The sequence below is a fragment of the Lithobates pipiens genome, unplaced genomic scaffold (genome assembly GCF_037356315.1).
Source record: "Lithobates pipiens isolate NorthernLeopardFrog02 unplaced genomic scaffold, aLitPip1_a1.2 Scaffold_8, whole genome shotgun sequence".
Classification (NCBI taxonomy): domain Eukaryota; kingdom Metazoa; phylum Chordata; class Amphibia; order Anura; family Ranidae; genus Lithobates; species Lithobates pipiens.
This window is the reverse complement of record NW_027507903.1, coordinates 183187552-183215386: the sequence shown is the minus strand read 5'-3', so window position 1 is coordinate 183215386 and position 27835 is coordinate 183187552. Positions and strand designations below refer to the sequence as shown.

The 27835-nt window shown below is 45.3% G+C and overlaps 1 protein-coding gene across 1 annotated transcript in view; it reads right to left on the bottom strand.

The window, feature by feature from the left end:
* GTSE1 (G2 and S-phase expressed 1) overlaps nt 1-27835 on the bottom strand; it is a 62448-nt gene that overhangs the window by 10266 nt on the left and 24347 nt on the right. The window contains exons 6-10 of the mRNA XM_077472796.1: nt 12478-12616; nt 11968-12345; nt 11754-11823; nt 8313-8555; nt 6499-6658 (exon numbers count right to left, since the gene is read on the bottom strand). Of these exons, the coding sequence (XP_077328922.1) occupies nt 6499-6658; nt 8313-8555; nt 11754-11823; nt 11968-12345; nt 12478-12616 (990 nt within the window). The remainder of the gene's footprint in view (nt 1-6498; nt 6659-8312; nt 8556-11753; nt 11824-11967; nt 12346-12477; nt 12617-27835) is intronic.

The following is a 27835-nucleotide window of genomic DNA, read 5'->3' as shown; positions in this document are numbered from 1 at the left end:
GGAAATTTCCCTGATGTTCTCAAACAGCGGTTTCTGAAGCGACAAGCGGAGGGGCCGACCATTTTTTTTTTTTTTTTTATTAAGGCTCTCCTCAGCGCACCTCCATTCTTTCAGGGACTGAAAAGGTCCATTGCGAACTTCCCCATTCCTTGTATATGAACTTATTGAAATAAGTCAGATACGGAAACACCTTTAGGTGTACGGGCTGGGTTACAGGACCCAAAGGGGACCGCTACTTCAGCAGAGGAACCTGCTGTAACCTGAATCTTCAGGGTATCACGCACAGCTGTGATAAGTGCTCCAAGCAGCGCGGACCCAGACGGACTCATTTTCACTGTCCGATCGGTCCTGGTCAGTGTCATCTTAAGCAACAGAGCAGGGGCCGCCAGTCTCAGCAGGGCCCGAGTCTGCATCAGGCAAAAGGCCGCTTTTAACCACCTTTGCGCCCACACACAGCCTCCACCCTGGCAACAAACATTTCAAGGACCACCGACAAAGGGTCCAAAGGCAATGCACTGTTTGCAATTGCAGGGAGTTCTGGGGGAACACACATCAGTTTCTGAAGCCATGCTGACCCACCCCGTCTGCCACCCTTGGGGACTTAGGACAGGCTGACAAACCGTACACAGTGAAAGGAAAGAGAAAATGGCGGCAGAACAGCTCTATGGCGATCAGCACATGCAGACCTCCAGATACCCAGCGCAGCCCCAATCCAAGGTGAGAGCCCCCCAGGGGACCCCTGGCTATGGGTACACACCACTCAGCAGCCCATCATGCAGCATCCCCCACAGGAGGGAAAATAGGGACAGAGAGAAAAGAAAGGGACCCCCTAATCGGCCTCCCAGGGAATGCCCAGCTGCTCAATCCTGCCGAGGCAGGGAGAGCTGTACTTACCATCCAGATGAGCTGGGGACAGCCAATCACAGACCCATTCTCCGAGCCGTATGGGGTGGCTGCTGGCCACAGCAGACTGACAAGGACATAGGTAGTCCCGTCATGTGTGCCCCGGAGCACTGCACTCCCCAGCCACCCTTGGAGCATGAGGGGCATGTCGTGGCCGACCCAGCACGTAGCTAGGGTCTGCACACGCTTGATGGTCAGGCTGGGGAGACTACAAGGCTCTAATGTATCCAGCCCGTCACCCAGCCGGCTGTTGATAGTAGATCCCAGGATCTTAACATCTTGCGCAAAAGGCAAAAAAAAAAAAAAAAAAGAAGAGCTGCAGGAGGCAGGCTGAGGGGTTATTACCAGAGGGACTGCCCCCTGGATGGAACTGTAAAGTTCTGTTTTTTTCCTTTTTTGTTTATTTTTTTCACATGTATAACGTTCTGCCTAGTCCTCTCCTGAAGGTGGTGTAATAACCCGACAGTTAAGATTAGTGGAGCTGTGTCAGTCAGTAAACAATAGAGAAACCTTATTTTTGTCAGTCGTTCTGTCCAACACGGCTCTGCTGCTGGCCCAAACAGTAAGTCCTCTGCCAGATACCTTGTGCTTTTTAAAGCCCGAATCCTTCCGTGGTCCCCTCACTCAAGGGCTGGAAGGAAGCCCCAGCCAGAGGACCAATCCCCTTCCCTCTGCTTTCCAGTGGCCAGTGTTCCGTCAGATTAGTCAACACATCAAATTTTGTAACAGAAGTGATGTTCCATCACAGCCATCATTTTACACCCCCCAGTTGCCCACAGTAAGGCTACAGACAGTGAGATGGCACCAAGCAGACAGCTTGTACACCCACCAAAGTCTGGCATTTCCTTTACCAGTAAGTAAATAGCTTATAGTGAAATACAGCATTTTGAAATCCGTCTGACCGTTTTAATGTTGAATTTCAAAAACAGCAGCCAGCCTGCTGATCTGACAGAACACGGCTGCTTTTAAAATGCATCAAAAAACAGTATTTCACTATATAAGCTCAGTTTACTGGTAAAAATACAGTATCACAAGAGTACACCCCCTCACATTTTTTTGTAAATATATCTTTTATGGGACACTGAAGAAATTACACTTTTCTACAATGTAAAGTAGAGTGTACAGCTTGTATAACAGTTCCCCCAAGTGAAAATGTCCAAATCGGGCCCAATTAGCCATTTTCCCTCCCCTGTGTCATGCGACTCACTCATCACTGGAAATTCAACATGGCATCTCATGGCAAAGAACTGAGGATCTGGGGAAAAAAAAAAAAAAAAAAAAAAAAATTGTTGCTCTATATAAAGATGGCCTAGGCCAGTGATGGCAAACCTATGGCACACGTGCCAATGACCGGCATACCCGAGCCCTCTGTGGGCACATGAGAAAATACTGGTGTATCTCGTGCACAGCTCCCCTCCCCATAGAACGTCATCTCCCACAAATCTCTGGGGCCATGGGTGATGCGTCTAGGATGGGCGTGGACGAAATGAAGGGTTGCTCCGGGTTGGATGGCAGGCTAAACATGTGGTGGGGATTGAGCCAATGGGGGGCTCGGTCTAGGATGGGTGTGGACGAGATGAAGAGTTACACCGGGTTGGATGGCAGGCGGAACATGTGGTGGGGAAGATGCCCAATCACAGGCCATTGTCATGCCCGGGAACTGAGTCGGCTGATTTTTTTTTCTCCAAAATGACAATTTTTTTTTTTAAATTGCATTTTAGTGTAAATATGAGATGTTAGGCATCTCTGACCCCAGATCTCATATACAAGAGGACCTGTCATGCTTTTTTCTATTACAAGGGATTTTTACATTCCTTTAACCACTTCCCACCCGGCCAATGCATATATACGGCCGGGTGGGAGCCGTCTACTCCTGATAGGACGTTCAGGAACGTCCTTCAGGAGTAGCGGGATCGCGCCCACGCAGCGGCGCGATCCCGATGTGCTCGTGTCACCCGGACACGGCACATCTCAGATCGGCAGGAGGGCTCTGTGATTGGCCCTCCTGATCACATGACGGCCGTGTCCAATCACGGCCGTCATGTGATGTAAACAAACAGCCGGTTGCTAGGCAATCGGCTCTCCTCTCCTCACACGGAAGTCACCGCTGAGGAGAGGAGAGCAGAACGCTGCAGCCGGCTGATGATCAGTGAGTATGGGCTGCTTTTTACAGCTTTTACTCACTGATCATCAGTGTAGTGTAAACACACAACACACCACACAGTACAAACACAGTCCCCACATATGTCCCCAAATAATAAAAACACATGTCCCTAATAATAAAAACACATGTCCCCCACATGTCCCACTAAAATCACATGTCCCAATGATTATCTGCACACATATGTACGTGATCACCTGCACACATATGTACATGATCATTTGCGTACATATGTCCGTGATCACACAAACCAATTATTATACACTTAACGGAATTTTTTTTTACCAAAAACATGTAGCAGAATACATTTTGGCTTAAATTTATGACAAAATTTGATTTTATTGGATTTCTTTTCAAATAGAAAAAAGAAAATAGTTATTTTTCCAAATTTCCGCTATTTTTGCGCTTATATCGCAAAAAAAAAAAAAAAAAAAAAAAAACGGAGTCGTGAATAAATAACACCAAAATAAAGCTCCATTTGTGCGAACAAAATGATAACAATTTCATTTGGGTACAGTATAGCATGACCGCGCAATTGTCACTGAAAGCGCTAGAGCGCTGAAAGCTAAAAATTGGGCTGGGAAGGAAGGGGGTGAAAGTGCCCTGTATTGTAGTGGTTAAATACATTTTCCCAAAAAAAAAGTGCGCTTGTAAGTCCGCTGTGCAAATACGGTGTGACAGACAGTATTGCAACGACCACCATTTTATTCTCTAGCCGACATGTTGAGAGCTTTAGGCTTACTCAGCACACCCACAGCCTCTGAGCACCCTTGAGTGTGATCTGTGGGGGGGGGGGGGGGGGGGTGATGAGCTGGTCGTAGGCGACACAAAAAGGAGAAGCCAGAAGGTACTGCAACCCTGCCCTTGGAGACAGTGCAGCACTACTACTAGTAGTTCAGCAGCACTTCCACCATGGCAGACCGACAGCATGGTGGAAGCAGCTGCATTTAAAGGGTTGTCGTCATGGCAGAGTTTCCCGTGAAGGGGGTGGAGCTGGGCTCTCCAAGGTGCTGTAAAAAATAATAAAGTAAAAAAATACAAAATAATAAAAAGTAAATCCATTCCTATAGCGAAGTTCAAATAATGTAATAATGTCTAAGGCTTGCCTGACACTTGTCTGCACAAGCAAGCTAGAGCAGTGTTGGCTCCTGCAGGGAGTGTTCCAGTGCAACTTAACCACTGGGCACTTAAACACCCTTAATAACCAGACCAATTTTCAGCTTTCGGTGCTCTCACATTTTGAATGACAATTACTCAGTCATGCAACACTGGACCTATATGAAATTTTTGTCCTTTTTTCCACACAAATGGAGCTCTCTTTTGGTGGTATTTAATCACCGCTGGGTTTTTTATTTTTTGTGCTATAAAAGAAAAAAAATACAGAAAATTCTGTAAAAAAAATGAATTTTTCTTTGTTATAAAATTTAGCAGTAATTTTTTCTTCATAAAATTTTGGGCAAAATTTATACTACTACATATCTTTGGTAAAAATAAGTACAAATTGGTGGATATTATTTGGTCTTTGTGAAAGTTATAGAGTCCACAAGCTGTGGCGCCAATATCTGAAAATTGATCACACCTGAATTCTGAACGATTTGAATTCTTGAGACCCTAACATGCCAGAAAAGTACAAATACCCCCCAAATGACCCCTTTTTGGAAAGAAGACATTCCAAGGTATTTAGTAACAGGCATGATTAGTTTTTTTGAAGTTGTCATTTTTTCCCACAATTCTTTGCAAAGACAAGATTTTTTTCACTTTTATTTTTATTTTATTTTTTCTCACAAAATTGTCATATTATCAGTTTATTTCTCACACAGCATATGCATACCACAAATTACACCCCAAAACACATTCTGCTATTACTCCCGAGTACGGCGATACCACATGTGAGACTTTTACACAGTGTGGCCACATACAGAGGCCCAACATGCAGGGAGCGCCATCAGGCGTTCTGGAGCACCCAGGACAATTCTGACATTTCTCTCCTACATGTAAAAATCATCATTTATTTGCTAGAAAATTACATAGAATCCCAAAACATTATATATGTTTTTTTTAGCAAACACCCTGGAGAATACAATGGTGGTCGTTGCAACTTTTTATCTCGCACGGTATTTGTGCAGCAATTTTTTGAATGTTTTTTTTTGTTTTGTTTTTTTAAGCACAAAAAAAACAGTAAAGTTAGCCCAATTTTTGTGAAAGATGAAGTTACACCGAGTAAATCAACATGTCACTCTTCAAAATTGCACAGGCTCGTGGAATGGCGCCAAACGTCGCTACTTAAAAATCCCCATAGGCGACGATTTAATTTTTTTTTACTGGTTATATGTTTTGAGTTACAGAGGAGGTCTAGGGCTAGAATTATTGCTCTCGCTCCAACGTTCGCAGCGATACCTCACATGTGTGGTTTGAACACCGTTTTCATATGTGGGCGGGACTTACGTATGCGTTCACTTCTGCATGCGAGCACATGGGGACAGGGGCACTTTAAAAAAAAAAAAAAAAAAAAAAAAAAAAAAAATGTATTGTTCATTTTACTTATTTTAGTTTGACATTTTTTTTCCCCAAAAATAAATTTTCTGATCACTTTTATTCCCATTACAAGGAATGTAAACATCCCTTGTAATAGGAATATGGCATGACAGGTCCTCTTTACAGTGAGATATGGTGTCAATAAGACCCCACATCTCACCTCTAAGCTGGGAAGCCTTAAATAAATAAATAAATAAAAGATTCTGGATTTGATCGTATTGGCGAGTCGGTAGAAGCACCGGAGGGCGGCGGGAGGGGAAGGGGGTGTCTATGGAAGGGTAATGCAGAGTATTGGCGTGGCAGGGTATTGCAGAGTATTGGCGTGGCAGGGTATTGCAGAGTATTGGCAGGGAATTGAGGGGTTAATTTTCGGTGAGCAGGGATGTGGGCACTGCAGATGCAGCCCACATCGCTGGCGACACCGATCTCTTCCCCCTCCGCTGTTCCCCGGGATTCATGCTGATGGCAGAGGAACAAAGCAGCAGACAAATTACACTTCGTGCTCTTAAGGCAACTACACACTATAGAGGGATACACTTTGTTCTCATTTCAGGTCTGAGGTTTACAACCACTACAGTTTGCTTGCTAGTGTGTCAACATCCTGCAGGTGGCAACTTAATGTGAATGTAAGAATACCTAAACTCCTTTGTCCCTCAATGGGCAAAAGAAAAAAAAAAAAGAAAATTATATTTATATATAATACAGTCCTATAAAAAGGTCATCTATAAAACAAATGAATGATGGAATTTCTGTGATTACCTGGCTGTGTAAATACCTTGACAATATTTTGAATGAAAGTAAAGTCCATAGATATATTTTACAGTATATATAAACTCCCATCCAAAATCAGTTTATTCTGACTACATTGTAAACCATAGCAGTACCTGGGAATGCATTACCTCAGTGTGCTGGGGGATGGTCATTGCTTGTTGCTTCTCTGACACTGGTTTATTTTCAGGAGAGAAGTTTAACGAACAACAGATTTCTGCAGTAATATGGTCTTCAGTAGGAGAAATTGGACTGCAAGAGAGCTTGGGCTTGGTTTGCTCACACTTAGATCTACAAGATGTTATGCAAAACATATTACAAAATGAAAAGATTTTATATGCACATCTTCAAGCAATGACATTACAAGATGGGAAAAAAAAAGCTGCATTAGGAATAGCTTTTGCTTAGACTTGAGCACATCAAAACATGGTTTGGATGTGTACAGTATTCACAAGTTCTTGGGATTCTAGGTACGGCCTCCAATACTGTAGCGTGCCCCTAAATACTTACCCGAATAAACCAGGTCTTACATTAATTTTGGCAACAGGAGACACAGTAGGACAGTGATGGCGAACATTGGCACCCCAGATGTTTTGGAACTACATTTTCCACAATGCTCGTGCACTCTGCAGTGTAGTTGAGCATCATGGGAAATATAGTTCCAAAACATCTGGGGTGCCAAGGTTCGCCATCACTGTAGTAGGGCTTATTTTCAGGGTAGGTCTTATGTAATGTGTATTTTCCCGTTCCTGTGCCCCGTCTTCTCTCCCCATCTCCATCCCTGCCTGTGAGCTCAGAAGTCATTAACATTATGAGTTTAGGAATTCCCAGTGTGAACCGAGTTAAAATGGTCATAAAATCCTATAATTCCCTCTATTAGTGCATTATATCACGTACAAGTGTGTAATATTGTGCCAAATACCTTCTTACACAGCCGCTGGGCACTTGCGTGACCCACCGGAGCTGTTCCCTGCTCTGAGCACTGCAGAGGGAGCGACCGAGATCCCCCGCTGACAGCTGGGAGGAGGAGAGCAGTGAGAGCTCAGGTGAGCATTGCTGTAAAGAGGATATTTGGCACAATATTACATAAACACACACTCTAATACTGTAATAGGGTGATTTATAGGATTTTACAACCACTTTAAACTAGCAATGTGCATGAGAGCAGCTTCTCTCCCTCATTGGTTCACACACAGCTGTAGGGAGCAAGGGGCTTGGGAATAAGCATGGCTGAGTGCCCTCATAGCAAGTGACATAGAAATAGCAAGGGCCGGCTGATAAGGCAAATATCTCACCAATACTATATCCTACACAAAAATGAGTAGTTAACCCATGCACTGTGGGCACAGCCCCACTGCATGGGAGGGGGGGAAAAGAGGAGGAAATGCATACAAGTTCCCATAGTTTTGCTTTAAACTTTCAGGTACCGAGATGTTCCATTAACCTGGAAACCACCTAATCCAGTTGCAAAAGCATCCCACTACTCAGAAATCTTCTATGGCAACATTTATACAAATTCCCACAATCCAAAATAGAAAAAAAAAAAATTCAACAAGGATCATAGTCTCATACTGTAAATCACTAGTGTCGGCACCAAGACCCCAGTAGAAGGAATTGATACAACCATTACCAGCTAGGATGTTGCTTCTGTTTTTGAAAAATTCACAATATTAAATCACTTGAGAATGTCAATGTTACTCGCTCCTACCTGTCCAGGCTAATTTTGGGTTTCAGCGCTGTAATAATTTTTAACCTGTCTATGTACAGCGGCAGAAGGGGATTTAACTAGCTTCAGACATAAAAAGGCATATAAAACCAAGTACTATTAAGATGTACAGCACTAGTAATCTTAAATGATTTTTAGATCTCACAAAGATTGCACAAAAAGCACCAATACACGTTTTTGGGCTTATTTTACTGCAACAAAGTAATGACGTTTTCTTACTCAACAAGTGACTTCTTGGATAACTTGCTAGAAGTCTGTAAAGCTGGTGTAGGTCGGAAAGATGGAATAGCTCTTGGGACAGTCCTTGGAGTTGTTAAGATTCCAGACGTTCTGCGACTAACTGGTGTAGGCAAAGCAGATGTACGTTTTGAGCTGGGAGTTGCCGAAATACATCTTCCTATTAAACTGGAGTTCATCTGCATTCCTTTAGCAGCTCCCATGGGAGTGCTTTGTACAGTAGCACTGAAAAAAAAAAAACAACGTACACATCAGTGCTTACTTATGGGACCTGCATATGAAAAACTTAAGTACTAAAGTGATTGTTAATGGAGGGGGGGGGGGGTGCGGCTTTACAAACACGTTCTACTTAGCTACTCTGTTGCAGTCTATTTGCACAGAGCAGCCTGGATCCTCTTCTCAGGTCCCTCTTCTGCAATGATGGCCCCCTCACTCCTGTTCCATGTCCCCATAGCAAGCAGCTTGCTATGGGGGCACCTGAGCCACAGCTTCCTGTGTCCATTCAGATAGAGCCCCGACCCCCCTCTCACCCTGATTGGCTAGCTGACTGACTGCAGCGGGAGCCAATGTCGCTGCTAGGTCTCAGCCAAATCAGGAAGGAGAATCTGGAATGGCGGAGACACTCGTGCCCATCACTGGACAGAGGGGGGTTGCTGCACATAGAAAGCCCCCTTTATATTAAATTGTGCATTTACAAACCCTTTTAAGCAGTTCTGGGGGAGGGGGCAGGTAAAAAAAAAAAAAAAAAAAAAAAAAAAAAGTGAAGGAGCATTAGCCATCAGCTTAAAATACTACAAGTACTAAGTTAATTCCCATCCATAGGTAAGGTAAGTAGAACGTGTTTGAATTACCTGTAAAATCCATTTCCTGTTACAGAGCCTTTACTGGGAAAGGAGGAATTCGATCTTTTATAGGTTTGAGCCACAACCTCACAATTGCATCTGGCAATGTTAGAAAGATGCAGGGAAACTCCCTGCAAGAACCCTCTGGGAGGACAAAACTGACTGCTTCATTAAAGCGGGAGTCCACCGGGACTCCGCGTTTTTTTTTTTTTTTTTAAAAGCCAGCAGCTACAAATACTGCAGCTGCTGACTTTTAAATAGTGACACTTACCTGTCCAGCGCGCCCGCGATGTCGGCACCCGAAGCCGATCGCTCGCTCGGCTGCCGGGTCCCGCCGCCATCTTGGGTATGGGAATCAGGAAATGGAGCCTTTCGGCTTCATTTCCCGGTTCCCTACTGCGCATGCGCGAGCCGCGCGGCGCAATCCGGACGGTCCCCGCTGCCTCTGGGAGCTGTGTGTTTCCCAGCAGGCAGCGGGGCACTTGCTGAAGGGGGCGGGCGCTTGCGGAACGGGGCGCAACGTACGGCCCGTTCCGCAGAGAGCTAGCCCGGAAGTGGGTGCAGTTACCTGGATTATCCAGGTAACTGCACCCCCCTCCCCCCCTGAAAGGTGCCGATTGTGGCGCCGGGGGGGGGGGGGGGGGGATTTCGATGAGCGGAGGTCCATTTTAGGGTGGACCTCCGCTTTAAAGCTGTGGCAGAGACTAAAACCTCGAACCACATCTAGAGTGTGGAGTGACATTTTCGGAGGTCGATTTGAAGGACAAAAAAAAACAAAAAGGATGGCAGCAGTAAGTGCTAACTGAGGTGATATTGATGGAGAGAGACAAAAACACACACACACACACACACACACACACACACACACACACACACACCCCAAAAAACACCCCATCCAGGTCTACACTTCATGTATATATGATTGAATAGTGTGAAAAAATAAATAAAAATAATGATATTAAATACACACACTATAAGGAGACATGTGATAGAATAACTACCATATGACAAAAAATACATAGACAGACATACACTCATAATGTGAAAAGATAGTAGAGAACATGAAACAACTGTGCATGTACATAAAAAAGGGCAATATAGCACATGTAGAGGTATATTTATATAGGAGTGTGAATGGGTACAAATATATATAACTTGGTCTACAGTTACACAGTTAGTAAGGTTGAATAAAGACATCAGTCCATCCAGTTCAACCTGAGTGAGTGTCTACAATTGTCCCTATCCCTGTACATTGCACACTCACATCAGTCCCTACCCTCAAGGAGCCCACAATCCAAGGTCCCCATTCATATACTAGGGCCAATTTTGGACGGAAGGATAGTGGGAGGAAACTCAAGCAGGCACAGGGAGAACATGCAAACTCCAGGCAGGTAGCGTCGTGTTGGGATTTGAACCAGCGACCCTTTTTTACTGCTAGGTGAGAGTGCTACCCACTACACCACTGTGCCGCCCCGCAAGTGTTATTCATAAAAGTAGGAAACGTCCCAATCATAATTTAATCCTTCCGGTAATCTTGTATGTAAAGTTAATATCCAGTAAACTTTCTTTCTGCACAAGATAGCAAGTTTGTCACATTCTCTGATGGGCATGCTTAGTTTCTCCATACCCCGATCCACTAGGCTAGATGTACCGTTAGACCCAATGTCTGGTTAGGAGCGTTTTTTTCTCTGATATCGTATAGATGATCATATAAAAAACACTCCCACAGACGTCAGGTGGTCCTTCCTACATTCCTGAATCTGACATGTGGTGCATGTAATAACCTACACCACATAGCGCGTGTTAATAGGGGTGCACTGAAACCAATAATGAAAAATACACTAGGCCGAAAACCGAATCAAATTGCTAAAACACACAGTAGATGATCAGAGACTGGGGACATGGTACAGGAGATCAACGCAGCCAGCCAGCACGTGTCCCCTATTGTAGGCAGCCTGTGAAGGGAAGAGAGGAGAGCCACCTCCGCTGTCTGTTTGCTCACAGCACCGGGAACATCACAGCTTTCATTTCAATAGCTGTGTGACGGCGCGCAGCTATTGAAATGAAAGCTGTGATGTTCCCGGCGCTGTGATCAGATGGCGGAAGCGGCTCTCCTGCGCTACAAAACACCCAGCCCCGCCCCATCATCGGCCGTTTTTCTCTTTAGGCAAATTGCCGAAAAGGGCATTTTCAGCGGCCGAAATTTCAGTGCATCCCTACGTGTTACAGTAAATAAAGGAACTAAACCTAAAAGATTTACCTGTGGGCAACGAGGTGACACGATCACCTGTTTTACGGAATGAGCAACTATTGACGCCACACTTAAAAGTGCCTTTAAACTGGAGCCAGTGCGCAGGTGGCCGTGTACTAGTATATAAACTGGGTGACACCTGCCTAGAGTAGGCACTCTCCTCGAAATGAGATAAAACTGAAACCCCCCCCGGAGGTCCCTCTGCTCAGACTGAACCGCGTGACTGCACAAACGAGCTCCTCGTTTGGGGGGGAACCACACGAAAACCCAACAATCAATTCTTAAATAAAAAAAAAGAAACCTCCAACACAAGATAGCGATTCACATTACCTTCCAATATCCCCACATGAAAGTAAGCGTGTTGGCTTTAGAGATCGTCTTGTGTTGTCAGGCGACAGCCCTGTATCACAAAAAACAAAACAAAAAGAGAAGGAGACTGGATTAGTGGCAGAAGCAATAGAAGGCTCAAAAAACAAAAAAAAAAACAAAAAAAAAAAAAGAAGAAAAATATCGAAAAAGATATATTCTTTAAATTGAATCTTACCCTCAGACTTTAGTGGTGGCTTTAGTCTGCTTGTTGGGGTAGGCATTATTTTTGCCTGCGGCTTTGTGGACATTTTTACTCCACTTTCTGGTTTAGCAGGAGGAGGCAGTCTATGTAGATTAGGTGCAGAAGTCTGCCTTTGAAATTTGCCAGCTGGAGTCTGTGGTTGGGCCAAAGACACTGATACGGGTTTGTTACCATTTGTTTTTGTTACTGCATTTGGTTTTAGACGGTTGTTTGCGTCGGAACTGGGCATCTTTAATGTAGATCCTATCCCACCAAGAGGACGTACAAGTGCAAGTTTGTTCATATTTGGCTTCAGTCTTGAGCTGTTTATTGAGGTGCTCAGGGATGTGTTAAGAGATGCATTTCGTTTAGCTGAAAGAACAAAATTAAAAAGGTTGGATGAAGAATAAATAATATTTCATGCAGCATCTGAGTAAATAGCAGTACAAATTGTGGGTAAGCCAACAGATGTGTGCACACCACAAGCAGGGATTTGTAGCTTACCACTGACAGCAGGTGGAGAGGATGAACTGGAATTCAAGCTAGTGTTTACACTGGAATGGGAAGATGATGAAGATGAGGTATTCGTTCTGAGACTTGGAGTAGCTGATGGGTTTTTAAACTGTGTTTTGCCTAAAGGAAGCTAAGAAAATGAAAAATGAAAAAAAATAAAGGGGGGGGGGGGGGCAGAGAAGAGGGTTCAGTGTAGGGACACGGAGACAAACACACACCTTTTTACCCATATCTTAAGTGTTATGGCAGAGCTTAGGAGAGGTAGATTTCCTAGTGAAGGAAGAACGGATTTGGCTAGCCCCCTAAACTTAGGACACAAGTTACCCTGAAAAACATTCTGGTGGTCAGGAGTACCACATCTGTGTGACAAGATCAAAATACTCTCCATCCTTTTACTGCAAAATAGACAAAGGAGCTCTTTGTAGGCTAGAGCATTCCTGGAGCTGAAACACTACCCTTCTCATTCTTAAGAGTGAGAAGCAGGCAACATCTTGAACAAATTGGTAGGGGCAGACCGCCTTTTGATGGTCTCCAAGGCCAAGCATTGATCCGGGGCAGACTAGAAAAAAAATAAAAAAAAAATAAAAAAAAAATAGGATTTTTTGTACTCACCGTAAAAATCCTTCTCTAATTCACCGACCGACCCAGCTCCTCTCTAACTAAATGGGTTGTATAGCCTGCCATTTAGGAGAAACTAGGCAAAATTTTTACACAATACACAGAACTTTAATCCTGCCCCGGGACAATGCAACAGAGCATTAACAACACAGTACTGCGTTTTTCTCTAAAACCAGGAAGAAAAAAATAAATAAAAAAAATATAATAAAAATTGCAACTACACTGCAAAACCTTGCAGCCGAAACCAGCATCAGCCTATGCACTGACATCTACCTTGTAGAACTTGGTAAACGTATGGACAGACGACCAGGTCGCCGCCTTACACACCTGAGCGACAGATGCTTGGTGTCGGAAGGCCCAAGATGTTCCGATTGCTTTTGTAGTGTGGGCCGTGATTGGAAAGGGAGGCACCTGCCCCTTCAAGGCGTAGGCTTGGACTACAATCTGTCTGATCCACCTAGAAATGGTGGCCGACGAGACTGCCATGCCCTTCTTAGGACCAGCCACCGAAACAAACAGCGAGTCTGACTTCCGAAAGGAAGCTGTGGCAGACAAGTACACCTTCAGAGCCCTAACCACATCCAGAGCGTGAAGGGCCACCTCCTTGGGGTGCTTCGGCTTAAGACAATGATGGCAATACAATGTCCTCATTGATATGAAAAGCCGAAACCACCTTCAGTACAAAGGACGGTTGCAGACGCAACAACACCTTATCCCTGTGGATGACCAGATAAGGGGACTTGCAGGACAAGGACGCCAGTTCAGAAGCCCTCCTGGCCGATGTGATGGCCACCAGAAAGACCACCTTCTGTGAAAGGGTCCGCAGAGGAATCTCCCTGATATTCTCAAACGGCGACTTCTGAAGCGTCAACACCAGGATCAAATCCCACAAAGGTAACGGAGGACGCACTGGAGGGACTACATGTCGCACCCCCTGCACAAAGGTACTCACTAATGAGTGAGACGCCAGGGGTTGTGGGGGGGGGGGGGGGGGGGGGATGACAGCCAGAGCTGAAATTTGTCCCTTGATGGTGCTCAACGCTAGGGCTGAAACAACTAATCGATTATGAAAATGGTAATCGATTAATTTCATAAGCGATTAATAGCCCTTTGTAGAAGAAAAATATCACTACTGTCACTGTTCTACAGTAAAAAAAATAAAAATGAACCCCTTCCAGTAGTGATTATCGGCTTTCTTTGTACTATAAAAGGGCTAATTTTTAGTCTTTCTAACCCCATTATGTTACTAAAACGTCTTAGGCCTGGTTCACATCTTTGTTTATTGGTGCTTTTTGCAGAAACGCACTGCAGTTCAGTTACATGGTTTCCTATAGGACACATTTATATCTGTGCTTTTTTCAGCCGCTGCATATTTGGAAAGGGTTAGGGACTTTTAAACACAAAACTGTGCTTCTTTGGTTCAATATACTTCAATTAAGAAGCTGCAGAAAATAATGTAATGCGTTTTTGCAGTAATGCGTTTTTTTAATCTGCCCAAAAAGAAAAAAAAATTATGCAAACACAAATAGCAGTAAAATCACGTGCGCAAAAAGCAAATGCACAGCAAAAAGCACTACAGAAATGGATCAAAAAAGCAAAAACTGCATAGATGTGTACTGAGCCTTATGCTGGCCTCACGGATCAATTTTCAGGTGAGAATATTCCGATGAAAAAATCTTTGTACATTTGCTGAATGAAAGAACTTTGTTAGAAATTTTCACTTAATTTCTGAACAAAAACCACATAAAGTGTCTGAAAAGTCCTTTGACCAAGAAGTTTTCTATTTACAAATTTTGCCGTCACTGTGGTTGAAAATGAACGTCCATTTGACCCACTTTTTTTTTTTTTTTTTTTTTTTTAAGGTTATTAACCGAAACAATAAAATCGGCCAACTAATCTATTATGAAAATAGTTGCAGCCCTACTCAATGCCAACCTCTGGTCTGCACCTTGCTGAAGAAACAGCAGGATCCTGGATATAGAGAAGGAGTGCGGATGCACATGGAGATATAGGCCTTCCAAGTACGATGGTATATCTTCCTGGAAAAAGATTTCCGCGCCCTCAGCATAGTTGGAACATAGTCATAGGACATAGTCCGACAGACCCCAGTTCCTCAATACCTGGCTTTCAACAGCCAGGCCATTAAAGTCAGCAATGGTAAAGCAGGGTGAAGGATTTAACCTTGAGATAGGAGGTCCTCTCTCTCTCAACGGAAGTTGCCAGGGAGAGTCTGCCACCAGGTCTGTGTACCAGGCCCACTGAGGCCAATCTGGGGCAATCAGGATTACTGGAATCCCCTCGGCTTCCACTCTGCGAAGTAGACGTGGCAACAGTTTCAGCGGAAGGAAAGGCGTAGATCAGCTGGTACTGATCCCACGGAGCCACCAGCGCGTCTGCCCACAGATCTCTGGTCCTGGACACGAATCTCGGTACCTTCCAATTGAGACAGGGAGGCCAATAGATCCACATCTGGTGTGCCCCACCTCAGGCACAGCAGCCTGAACACCTCCGGAAGCAAATCCCATTCTCCTGGGTCCAGCATCTGTCGACTCCTAGTCCGCCTGCCAATTTTCCACCCCTGGGATGTAAATGGCCGACAAGGCCGGTACATGTCGCTCTGCTCACCCAAGTATGTGAGCGTCCTCCCGAGCAGAGGCTGAGCTTCTTGTTCCTCCTTGGCGATTTATGTACGCCACAGCTGTGGTGTTGTCTGACTGTATTCTGATCGGACGCCCTTGGAGGGTCATTGACCACGTGTGGAGGCACAACCTGATCGCTCTCAATTCGAGCAGATTGATGGGCAACTTAGATTCTTCCGTCGACCAGAGGCCCTGAGCCGACTGAATCCCCATCACTCCACCCCAGCCGGATAGACTGGCATCCGTAGTGATCACTGTCCATTTCAGAGGAAGGAACAATTTTACGGACTGAATCACCAGGGACCTCAACCACCAGATCGGGGAGTCCCTGACCGGCTGGCTCACCTGGATCTGCCAATCCAGGGACAACAGAGATTTGTCCCATTTTGTCAAGATCTCCTTCTGCAGGACTGGAACTGGGCATAAGGTACTGCCTAGAAGGAAGCTACCATGAGCCCCAGCACCCGTATGCAAAAGCGGAGCCTGGCTTAACGTGGGACCTGGACAGACTGCACTACAGAGACTATCACTGAAGCGCTGGACGCTTCAGTTGTTTTGCCTATTTTAGTCAGCTTAAATGCGAGTGGAATTGTTTTTTCCTAATAGGGCATCTTTTTTTAAGATATGTGCACAATGAGCGTTATTTTTCTATATCCACATGACTGCTGACCTGCATGGGAATCTTAATACCTGTTCATGATTGGAGAGATTTCTGGTTCCAGTGTACTGCTTGTGAGGAGTAGTGGAGCAAAGTGGCTTTTCTATTTGTGCATTATCGTTGCACTGATGGTAAGGGTCTGTCGTGTTGGGTGATGGGACCCCTACTATCCTTATCTCGGCTGAATGAGGTGGAGGGAGATCTGTTGTGGATTCACTGAAATTTCAGTACCCGTTTTGGACTTTTACACATGAATGCGTTACTTTAAAATGTGTTTAGATTTTTTGCGCCGCATTTTCTTTGTTTATAAAAGTGGAGCGATGACCACTTGCGGTTCATCAGTAGTTAGATAAATTGCTGACTCTTAGATCTGTGGTCAGAGGGGAGAAAAACCCTTGCTTCCCTGAAGTCCAACAGCAACCCCAGGTACTCCAGATGCTGAGTTGGTACAACCACAGACTTCCTTAGGTTCAACAGCCACCCAAATTCTTGCAGGGACTGCAAGGTGATTGCCACATCCTCCTCTAATTCTGAAGAAGCTCTCAGGAGGAGATAATCTAGGCAACTCATGATCGCAATCCTGCATTGTCTCTACCAAAGTACTGGCTCCAGTATTGGTGTTAAGACTCGGGGGGGCTGATACCAGGCCAAAAAGGAAGAGCCACAAACTGGTAGTGGGCTTCCCCGACTGCTAAAACGCAGAAACTTTTGATGCTGAAGGCATATGGGTATGTGCAGGTAGGCATCCTGAATGTCCAATGACGCCAGAAATCCCCTTGATGGAGTGCAGCGACTACTGAGCGAACCGATTCCATTCTGAACCTCTGCACTTTTACAAAGTGATTTAGGGCTTTTAGGTCCAATATTCCAGGGATGCTTCTGACAGTCCATGGGCATTCTGTCGGGCTGGGGTCGTTTTGCCGAAGCACCGGGCGGACGAAAAAGCCGCTTGTGAGCTGAAAAAGAGGGCCCTTGCCTGCAGCGTGGCTCCTTAGCCTTCCTGGCCTGTAGGAGTAGTGTACTCTTACCACCCGTGCCATTTTTAATAATGTCATCCAAGGAGGCTCCAAAGAGCCGTTCGCCAAGGAAGGGAAGATCCGTCAGGGCTTTCTTGGATGCCTGGTCAGCAGACCAGCATTTCAGCCAAATGAGGCGCCTCGGCACCACGACTGACACTGAGGCCTGGGATAGCAGGGGGAGAGTATCCAGGGCCGCGTCACAAACATACTTAAGGCCATGCACTAGTTGGTCTGCTAGTTCCACGCAGACAGGGGAGGCATTCTGCTCTCCCAATTCACGGTGCAAAAGTTTTGCCCACTCAGTCAGCGTCATGGATGCCAGTACAGGTCGTGCGGATTTCGGGGGAAGAAACCAGTTTTTGAAGCCATGCTGACCCTAGCCTGTCTGCCACCTGCAAGGGGACTTAAGACAGTGAAGGTCCCACCCTCTTGCTGCTGCCGCCATGTGGGGGGGGGGGGGGCTACCTAGCGATAGACTCACCACCCTGGGGCGTTCTGTGATAGCCACAGCAGAGCCTGTAGTCCCTAGAAGGTTTCCAGTCGCAGAGAGGAGAAAAAGGTGTGATAGGGAGGCGAGGTGGCCGCTGAATCGACCCCCCCAGGGAATGCCCAGCTGCTCACCCCACCAAAGCAGGGAGAGCCATACTTACCAGTCCTGAAGAGCTGGAGACATTCCATCACAGACCTACTCCTGCACAGTTACAGGGTAACCGTCTGCCTCGGTATACTGTGATCCAGACATCAGTAGCCCGGTCATATGTATACCCCGGAACATTGAAGCTCACCGACCACCTCTGGAGCTGAGGCATGTCATGGCCTGCTGAGCCTTAGCTGCGGCCTGCTCACGCTCGATGGCCAGACTGGGGAAGACTACAAGGATATCTTCTATCTTGCGCATAAATATGGACAGAGAGGCCTGCAGGGTTTCCTAGGTCATTCTCCTTGCTAGGCCAAAAAAATAAATAAATAAAATAAAAAACACACACCTGAAGCTGCTGGGAGCAGGGGGAGGGTTGATAGCATGGGGCCTGCCCCCCGGGGCAGGATTAAAGTTCTGTGTATTGTGTAACAATTTTGCCTAGTTTCTCCTAATGGCAGACTATACAACCCATTTAGTTACAGAGAGGAGCCGTGTCAGGTCAATATAATAGAAAAAGCTCTTTAATCCTAGGGAGGTTCCCCCTACCCATCATTGCACCAAGCAAAGTAGACCTAAATGCAATAAGTCTGCCAGAAGTTGATTTCCTAGCTTTAAGAGTACTAGGAATGATAGATTATGCTAGGCCTCTGCCGCATGGGACCTAGACCCGAACAGTCATGTCGTCAAAAGCCAGCAACAGAAGCAGAATGCTAGACCAGCTCTTAAAACAGAAGATGCAGACAAACCCTTGAAGATGTCCGAGTACCAGAGTACCACGTTTTCCTGGTACAGTTTGTGGACAATTACCAGAGTGTCCTCTGCCCCTTTCCTATGGATATAAAAAAAAAAAAAAAAAATAAATAAATAAAAATAAAAACACCCCCCCCCGACACACACTCTACCCAGGTACTGCCAACAAACCTATTCAGCTTCTTTATCAACCTGGACATCCAGGGTACCATATCCAGCATCTACCTGTGACAGATGTCTAGCATACTTTGGAGTGGAGAGACCACACCCCTGAATACATGCCATAATGGGGGAGTGAGGCAATGACAGCCACTGCTGAAAATTTGAAGTTCAAACCAATAGAGAATCAGCACTGAGCACCGCCTGACTAGTCAACAACTGTAGCATATCTGACCGAATACTGGTCCAATGACCCTGCAGTCTAAGTCCAGCATTTGAGGGATAGCAAATTCATGCCAGCTTCAGCATGAAGCGCCTCAGACTGGCATGTTGTGAGAATCTGGCAAACACATGAAAGGAAGGACTTCCTGGACTCTAGATAACTGGCCCACAAGGACAGATCAACCTACTTATGGGACTTCTTGCCATACAGTCAAGATGTTGTGTGGCAACAGTCCAGATTGAGATTGGCATATGAACTGCCTTAGGGAAAGAGAAAAAAAAAAAAAAAAAAAAAAAAAAAAAGGCACACACACACTGCCAAGTTTGTCACAACATTGGAGATAAAGAGATACAATGCAACATGTAGTTCTTTAGATCAAAGGAATGGACTTCCACCTGTAAATAATGGTCAGTTTAACCACTTCCTGCCCAAGGACATCATATGATGACCTGGACTTTCAGTGGGAACATCTGAATAATGGCTGCAGCTACAGGCATCATTCAGATATCCTTGTTTTTAGCCAGCGATTCTGTGCACCTCCTGGATGACATGCATAGAGATGACCGGTGACCAGATGGTCACCTCTGACCATCAGAGGCCCAGGCACGACATTATGACGTCACCTCCGGGCCACAGATGTAAACAAAAAAAAAACGCAATCACAGCTGGCAAGCATGAGATCGTGGTTTCCCCCCCCCCCCCCCCCCCCCGATCTCATGCTTTCCAGCCTGAAGGAGAAGCGAGATGTGGGGTCTTAACTCAGCATCTCAATGAGAAGAGGACCTGTCACAAAGGATTCCTATTACAAGGGATATTTACATTCCTTGTAATAGGAATAAAAGTGATAAAAATAAATTTTAAAAAGCGCCCCGGATAGCTCAGAAGCGAACGCACACATTAATCCCGCCCATGTAAACCCCGTTCAAACCACAGGTGAGGTATTGCCCTGGGTGTTAGAGTGCAAACAATTCTAGCACTAGAACTCCACTAACTCTAAACATGTAAAAAAATTTAACGCGTCGCCTATGGAGATTTGCAAGTACTGAAGTTTGGCGTCATTCCATGAGTGTGTGCAATTTCAAAGCGTGACATGTTTGGCATCCATTTACTTGACGTAACATGTACACATATACATATACATACACTAACTTTGCTGTTTTTTTTTAAATCATGAAACCGTTCACAACAATTAAATGCTGAGCAGATCCAATGGAGAGCAGAGTAGAAATGCCGACAGAGGCTCCGTCCCTAGCTCCAGCCACAGATCTCCCCTCAGCCCTCCCCCGGGACTCCAGCAGCTACCAGCATCCTCACCTGGACTCAGTGAGGACAGTGACTAGAAAACAATCTCCCCTAGCCACCCGATCCTCCGTGCATTCCCAATCTTCCGCCGCGGCCTGTCCGCCACCTGCTCCGGGTAGGTTGTTTAGGCAACACCGCAACTCCGGCCTAGTCCGGACAATGCAGACTGATGGCTGCAGCTGAGCCACAGCTCACAAAAAACTCTCCTCCCGGCTATCCTACCTCCATCCACCCAGCAGGCCGAAGGGCCCCCTTCATATTAGAGACTCCACTGCACGTGGCAACCGGACCGCTCACCAGAAGCGCGAGGTTTACAGCAAGCCAGGACCACCACAACCAGGCCACCTGACAGCCAACTGGGGCCACCACAACAAGCTCGCACATCCCCCCCCCCAGTGTGATTGATCCAGGGACAGCGTCCGGAAGGAATTTTTTCCCCACTGGTGGGGTTTTTGCCTTCCTCTGAATCAATGGAAGGGCCGTAGGTTTAGCATACCCCTACCTCCAGCCTCCATATCACATCATCTTTAGGACTATTCCAGATCACCACCAGATTTCTGAGCGGGGATCTTCACCTCAAGCAAAAAAAAAAAAAAAAAAAAAAAAGTAGCTGGAACAGCCAGCAACCCAATACAACAACTCTTTTCCGCACAGGCGTCCCCTGATCAACTTGTGCGCTTACTAATAGCCATAGCACGGCAGCAAGTTTGATACCTAGCCCGTCCCCAGGGTTAAAACCCTGATCAGGATCATCATCATCTTAGGCCCCTAGTACTATCAACCTCATCCATGGACCATGTGCCACTTCAAATACTCAGAAGTTCTCCACAGACTAAGGATCATCAACACAACATTGCCATCTTCCATACAAAAAAAAAAAATCCTTCAAAAAAGAACAAGCAACCACAGGAAGAGATCTACTCAACCACTACAATTAGATTGCGCCTTGATCAACGCCAGGTCTGCAGTCAAAACACAGACTGTGCTCAGTGATGAAGTCATGTACTTCCAATGTAGACTGCCTCTTCATCACCGAAAGCTGGCTAACCTTTAACTGCAACACCATCCTCACCGGATTGGTGCTGAAAAACTACAGGATCCTAACCGAGCACCGGAAAGGGAAAAATAAATCTCAACTGGGGCTCAAACCATCTTCACAGAACCCAGTGCCTTTTATGGAGACGCTACATCTTCAATCAACACCCTATGACACCACTCATTCTACTATGCTACAGACCACAGTGCAATCTTCTTTCACCCCTCTCAGAATTCATCGCAACACACCCTAAAATTCAAAAGTTTCCTGGCACTCAGATTTCAACCTCTGGGCAAACGAGCCCAAAAACCCCATTGCGACCACCTGCATCAATCAACTGGAAGAATTGGGTCTCCAGCAACTGATAAAGACTCCCACACATGGGTGAGGACACCCTGGACCTCATTTTTAAACAAAACATTGACATAAACATACTCGACAACATGACATTGCCATGGACGGACCACCCCGCCATCAAATTCAAAATCTCCTCCAACATCACCCAATAAAAAAACGGAAGCCTGCGACAATGCATTGGACCAGATCGCAGAGAAAAAAAAAAAAAAAAAAAAAAAAAAGCTGTACTCCGAATCCTTCAAAACAACTCTATCCAATATTATAACTACAATGAACTTAAGCCACTCTGCGGAGCAAACACTCAACTCCCTGAATAAGGCATTACTGCAATCAGCAGACTCGGTAGCCCCAAAACGCAGGGCTCTCATCAGGAAGAAAAACTCTGGATGGTTAATGGCTCCCTCTCTCTACTAAAGCAAGAACGCAGAAGAGTGGAAACATGAAGAAATCCCACGAGGAAAACCACTCAAACTACAAAAGGTCTCAGAATTATCACAAAGCAATCTTCAAAGCTAAAAAAGGATCATTTCTCATATACAATGAGAACGGCCTTAAACTGCCTGTGGGAACTGTTTAAAATAGTCACTCAATGAACCCAGTATGCCTAGAACCCACAGCAAATGAATCCCAAGATTACTGTGACAAACTGTCCGATTTTTTTTCATAAAGTCGAAGCCATCAGGAAAACAATTTGTCAGAAGAAAACAGCCAACCTCCACCATCAAAAACAAAAAGTTAGGATAGTGAGGATATCTACACCAACATTCCACAACCGCCAAAGTTTCCACTGCGGACACCACAAAAACCATCAATAAACTTTGTGACAGTACATCAATTGACATCATCCCCACAAAACTACTGAAAGAATGTTCTGACATCGTGGCTCCCACTATAACGCACCTCAAACTGATCATTCCAAGAAGGGATCGTTCCTAGCACCTTCAAACAAGGCATCGTCAAACCTCTGCTAAAGAAACCTAACCTCGACCCTCAGGACCCAAACAACCGTAGGCCAATTACAAGCCTTAACACCATTTCCAAGATCACGAAGAAAGCTGTAGTACAACAGTTACAACTCCACCTGGATACACACAAACTCCTGGACCCGCTGCAATAAGGCTTCCACCCAGGTCATGGAACAGAAACAGCACTCCTTAAGATTTGGGACGACGCCCTTGAAGCAGCGGATGACGGAGAGTCATGTCTCCTGGTACTGTTAGACCTCAGCGCTTGATACAGCAGACCACAATACTCTACTCGTCCGCCTCATAGAAGTAGCCAGAGTCCAAGACGCAGATCTCCAATGGTTCATGTACTTCCTAGGAAATCGTTCAGACAGTGAAACTAGGAAAATTCTTCTCTGAATCCCAGGCAGTCACCTGTGGAGTCCCTCAAGGATCACCCATGTCACCAGTTCTCTTCAACATTTACATTGACCCACTCCTCCAAATCAGATGTTCAGACTTTTGCTTCCACTCGTACACTGACACGACGCAACTTTATTTCCATATCACTGGACAAAGACCACCAACAACTAGAAAACTGCCTGAATTCAGTAGAAGACTGGATGACCACCAACTCCCTCAAACTCAACGAATCAAAGACAGAGTTTCTTATCCTACACCCAAATCATAATTCTGTAACCAACCAAAACCTCCTGGACACCACCCACCGTCTTTGGGCAGACCATCTCCCCAAAGACCAAGGCCAAGAGTCTCGGGGTTATTTTAGGATTCACAAATGTCAATGGATGCACAAGTAGGAGCAGTAGTCAGTGGATCTCACCATCTACTACGCAAACTCATCCCAAAGAATGACAAAGCAGTGGTAGTTGGAACAATCATTAATTCACGACTGGACTACGCAAACTCGCTTTACATAGGATTACCACAATATCAACTTGCGCGATTACAACCGATTCAAAACACGGCGGCAAGGCTGATAACAGGAAAAAAACCCTGGGAAGGAATCTCTCCTTCCCTGAGGAGCCTACATTGGCTAACCGTAAAAAAAAAAAAAAAAAAAAAAAAAAAAAAAAAAAAACATCTCCTCCTCAAATCCCGGTTAAAAGCGAAGGGGGATCGGAGATTCGCTGTCCAAGGACCTCGGCTATGGAATGCTCTACCAATCAACATCCGCCTGGAAGAAAACCACCTGGCTTTTAGGAAAAAAACTCAAGACCTTCCTCTTCTAGCTGATGATCAAAGCTCGTCACAGCACCTTGAGGCGATTCAGTTCGTGTTGTGTGCTATACAAATATTTAATTCATAACACACACACACACACACACACACACACACACACACACACACACACACACACACACACACACACACTAGCTGAGGGGGAAGCACTGGAGGATGCCAATCAGGTTCCACCTGAGGCTTTATATCATGGACACTCATTTTCAGAAAGACTAACTGAAGAGAGGCAGTCTGTCACACTAAGCCACCAGAGCGCTGGGCACGCAAGGGTGTAAACAGGCATTTCCAAAAAGGAAAAACTATTGTTTTTCAACAAAAGAACTGTTATTTTGGTGACATTGTCTTTGCTAGAATTGTTGTCAAGCAAATATTTTGTGTGCACCTCTGCTTTGCACTGTCTTCCAGACCTTAAAAAAAAAAAAAAAAAAAAAAAAAAAAAAAAGTGTACCCAAGGTGTCACATGGCAAGCCAGGGTGAGTCATTGGAAGCTAGCAGTGGTGCAACTGCTTCACACACTTCAGCCCCTGTATGTGACTGAAGATGCATTTTTCTCTGCCTTGCAAGGCTTAGAAGGAAGGTTACCAGCTTTAATCACATCCTCCATCCAAGTGGTTAGGAAGCATCCTAGATCCCCCCCCCCTCCCCCACCTTAGACTCTTTACAGTCAGTGGAGGGTCCAAAAGAATTATGGGGACAGGATGGGGCATTGCCCTCAGAGGATTGGGAGGAAAGACAAGCAGATTATTCCTCTGCGGAGGAAATAATTGAAGTTCCAACTTCATAATGTGAAGTACAGAGCCTTACAAAGACGGTTCACTCTGCTTTCATGCTACCCCTAACAGAGTTAGCTGAAGGTCCGGTCTCCTCCTTGGGTTTCTTGAAGCCTTTGAATGCGTTTCCCATCCACACATTACTGGAAAAGCTTATTTATACCAAATTGGATCATCCGAATAAGCATTTTTTCCCCTCCAAAGAGATTCTCAAGTCTATCTTATGGAAGAAAAATTCACTAAAAGATGGAAAGTTCCAGCAGTTGACGCTGCGATTTCCAATGTGAATAAAAGTTGAACTTGCCCAGTGGACAATGCCCTCAAATGAGCTCCCTGCACAACGAGCAGGAATTGTCCGAGCAACCTAAAGAATTATGCTACGCTATGAAGGATTCTATTCACCAGGCATCACGCCTTGCGCTTGTAAATATGCGAAGGACCCTTTGGTTAAAGGGTTGGTCAGCTGAAACGCCTTGTAAGAACCAAACTAGTTTCCCCTTTAAAAAAGGGAGAACAATTGTTTGGCAATAGTTTGCATAAATACATTCAAACAATTTCCAGTGGAAAGAGTACTCTTTTGCCAGTCAAGAGAAAATATATAAGCGTCCTTCGTTTAACCACTTTCAGACCAGACCATTTTGCTGGTAAATAACCAGAGGTCTTTTTACACTTTGGCACTGCGCTGCTTTAACTGGTAATTGCGCGGCCATGCAATGTTGTACCCAAACGAAATTTGCGTCCTTTCCTTCCCACAAATAGAGCTCTTTTAAAAGGTATTTGACTGACTGCGATTTTTATTTTTTGCGATATAAACGTAAAAAGACCGCAAATTTTGAAAAAAAAAAATGATATTTTCTACTTTTTGTTATTAGAAAAATCCAATAAACTCAATTTTAGTCATACATTTAGGCCAAAATGTATTCAGCCACATGTCTTTGGTAAAAAAAAAAAAAAAAAAAAAGTCAATAACTGTATATTTATTGGTTTGCGCAAAAGTTGTCACATCTACAAACTAAGGTACGTTTTCTGGAATTTACGCAGCTTTTAGTTTACGACTGCCTATCTCATTTCTTGAGGTGCTAAAATGGCAGGGCAGTACAAAACCCCCCCAAATGACCCCATTTTGGAAAGTAGACCCCCTAAGGAAATTGATAAGTGGCATGTTGAGCCCATTGAATATTTTATTTTTTTGCCTCAAGCGATTGAATAATGACAAAAAAAAAAAAAAAAATTTATTTTTTTTTACACAAAGTTGTCATTAAATGATATATTGCTCACACATGCTATGGGCATATGTGAAATGACACCCCAAAATAAATTCTGCTGCTTCTGAGTACGGGGATACCACATGTGGTACTTTTTGGGAGCCTAGCCGCGTACGGGGCCCCGAAAACCAAGCACCGCCTTCAGGCTTTCTAAGGGCATAAATTTTTGATTTCACTTCTCACTACCTATTACAGGTTTTGAAGGCCATAAAATGCCCAGATGGCACAAAACCCCCACAAATGACCCCATTTTAGAAAGTAGACACCCCAAGCTATTTGCTGAGAGGCATGTTGAGTCCATGGAATATTTTATATTTTGCCACAAGTTGCGGGAAAATTACAAACTTTTTTGGTTTTTTTACACAAAGTTGTCACTAAATGATATATTGCTCACACATGCTATGGGCATATGTGAAATGACACCCCAAAATAAATTCTGCTGCTTCTCCTGAGTACGGGGATACCACATATGTGGGACTTTTTGGGAGCCTAGCCGCGTACGGGGCCCCGAAAACCAAGCACCGCCTTCAGGCTTTCTAAGGGCGTTACAGTTTTGAAGGCCATAAAATGCCAAGATGGCACAAACCCCCCCCAAATGACCCCATTTTGGAAAGTAGACACCCCTAAATTTACGGGTACACTAGTGAGACTAGGTAATAAATGGCGAGTGCCCTGAAACTATAAAAAAATGACTAACCAACCAGCGTCACCTGTAACAGTTATATGGTGATCACTGGTGAAAGGGTTAACTAGGGGGCAATCAGGGGGCTTTATGCGGTAGTATATGGGGGTCCCTGGCGCTATAAAAAGCTGCGGCGAACCTAAATACCTACCTGCCTAACTAGCGTCACCTGTGACACTAATACAGCGATCAGAAAAACGATCGCTTATTAGGCTGGGTTCACACTGGAGCGATGCGGGAACGCCACGAATCCGCGGCGGGTTCCCGCATCGCATGCCTCCCGGCGGCAGTTCACACTGCCCTATGCGAACTGCTGGGAGTGTCAGTGAAATGTTAATGACACCCCCAGATCAGTTCGCATATCGCAGTGCGATCTGCAAACTCGGATCGCATGGTGTGAACACCCATGCGATCCGATTCTGCTGCGGTCCAAAAAAGGGTCCCGTGCGAATTTGCGGCGGGTGCGGCGAATGGCTGAACTCGAATCGCAGAGATCGGATGTGATTTGCACTGCGAATCACATCCGTTCTCATAAACCGCTGCAATGTGAACCCAGCCTTAGTGACACTGGCGACGGGGGGTGATCACGGGGTTAAACCTTTATTGGGGGGGGTTAGGGGGGTACATTAGAACTAAAGGGGGCTAACCCTAACTGCCCTAAGTTATTACAGTCACAAATGACACCAATGCAAAAAAAAAAAAAAAAAATGCATTGGTGTCACTGTGACTGGGGGGGGCAGGGGTAATTGGGGGGGTGATCGTGGGGTAAAGGGGGGGGTGTGAGTGTGCCTGGCATGTTCTACTGTGAAGTGTCGTGTTGGTGCAACTCACCGATCCTCTCTCCTCGGTGCCGGAACGAAAAATACCGACACGAGGAGAGATTACATCACTTCCTCTGCCTGTGTTTACATTACAGGAGAGGAAGTGATGTCACAAAGGATTTCCATTCGTCGGGAGCGATCGCGAGGGGGTGGCCATGAATGAATGGCCGCCCCCTCATCCCGGATCGCTCCCGAACGAATACCGA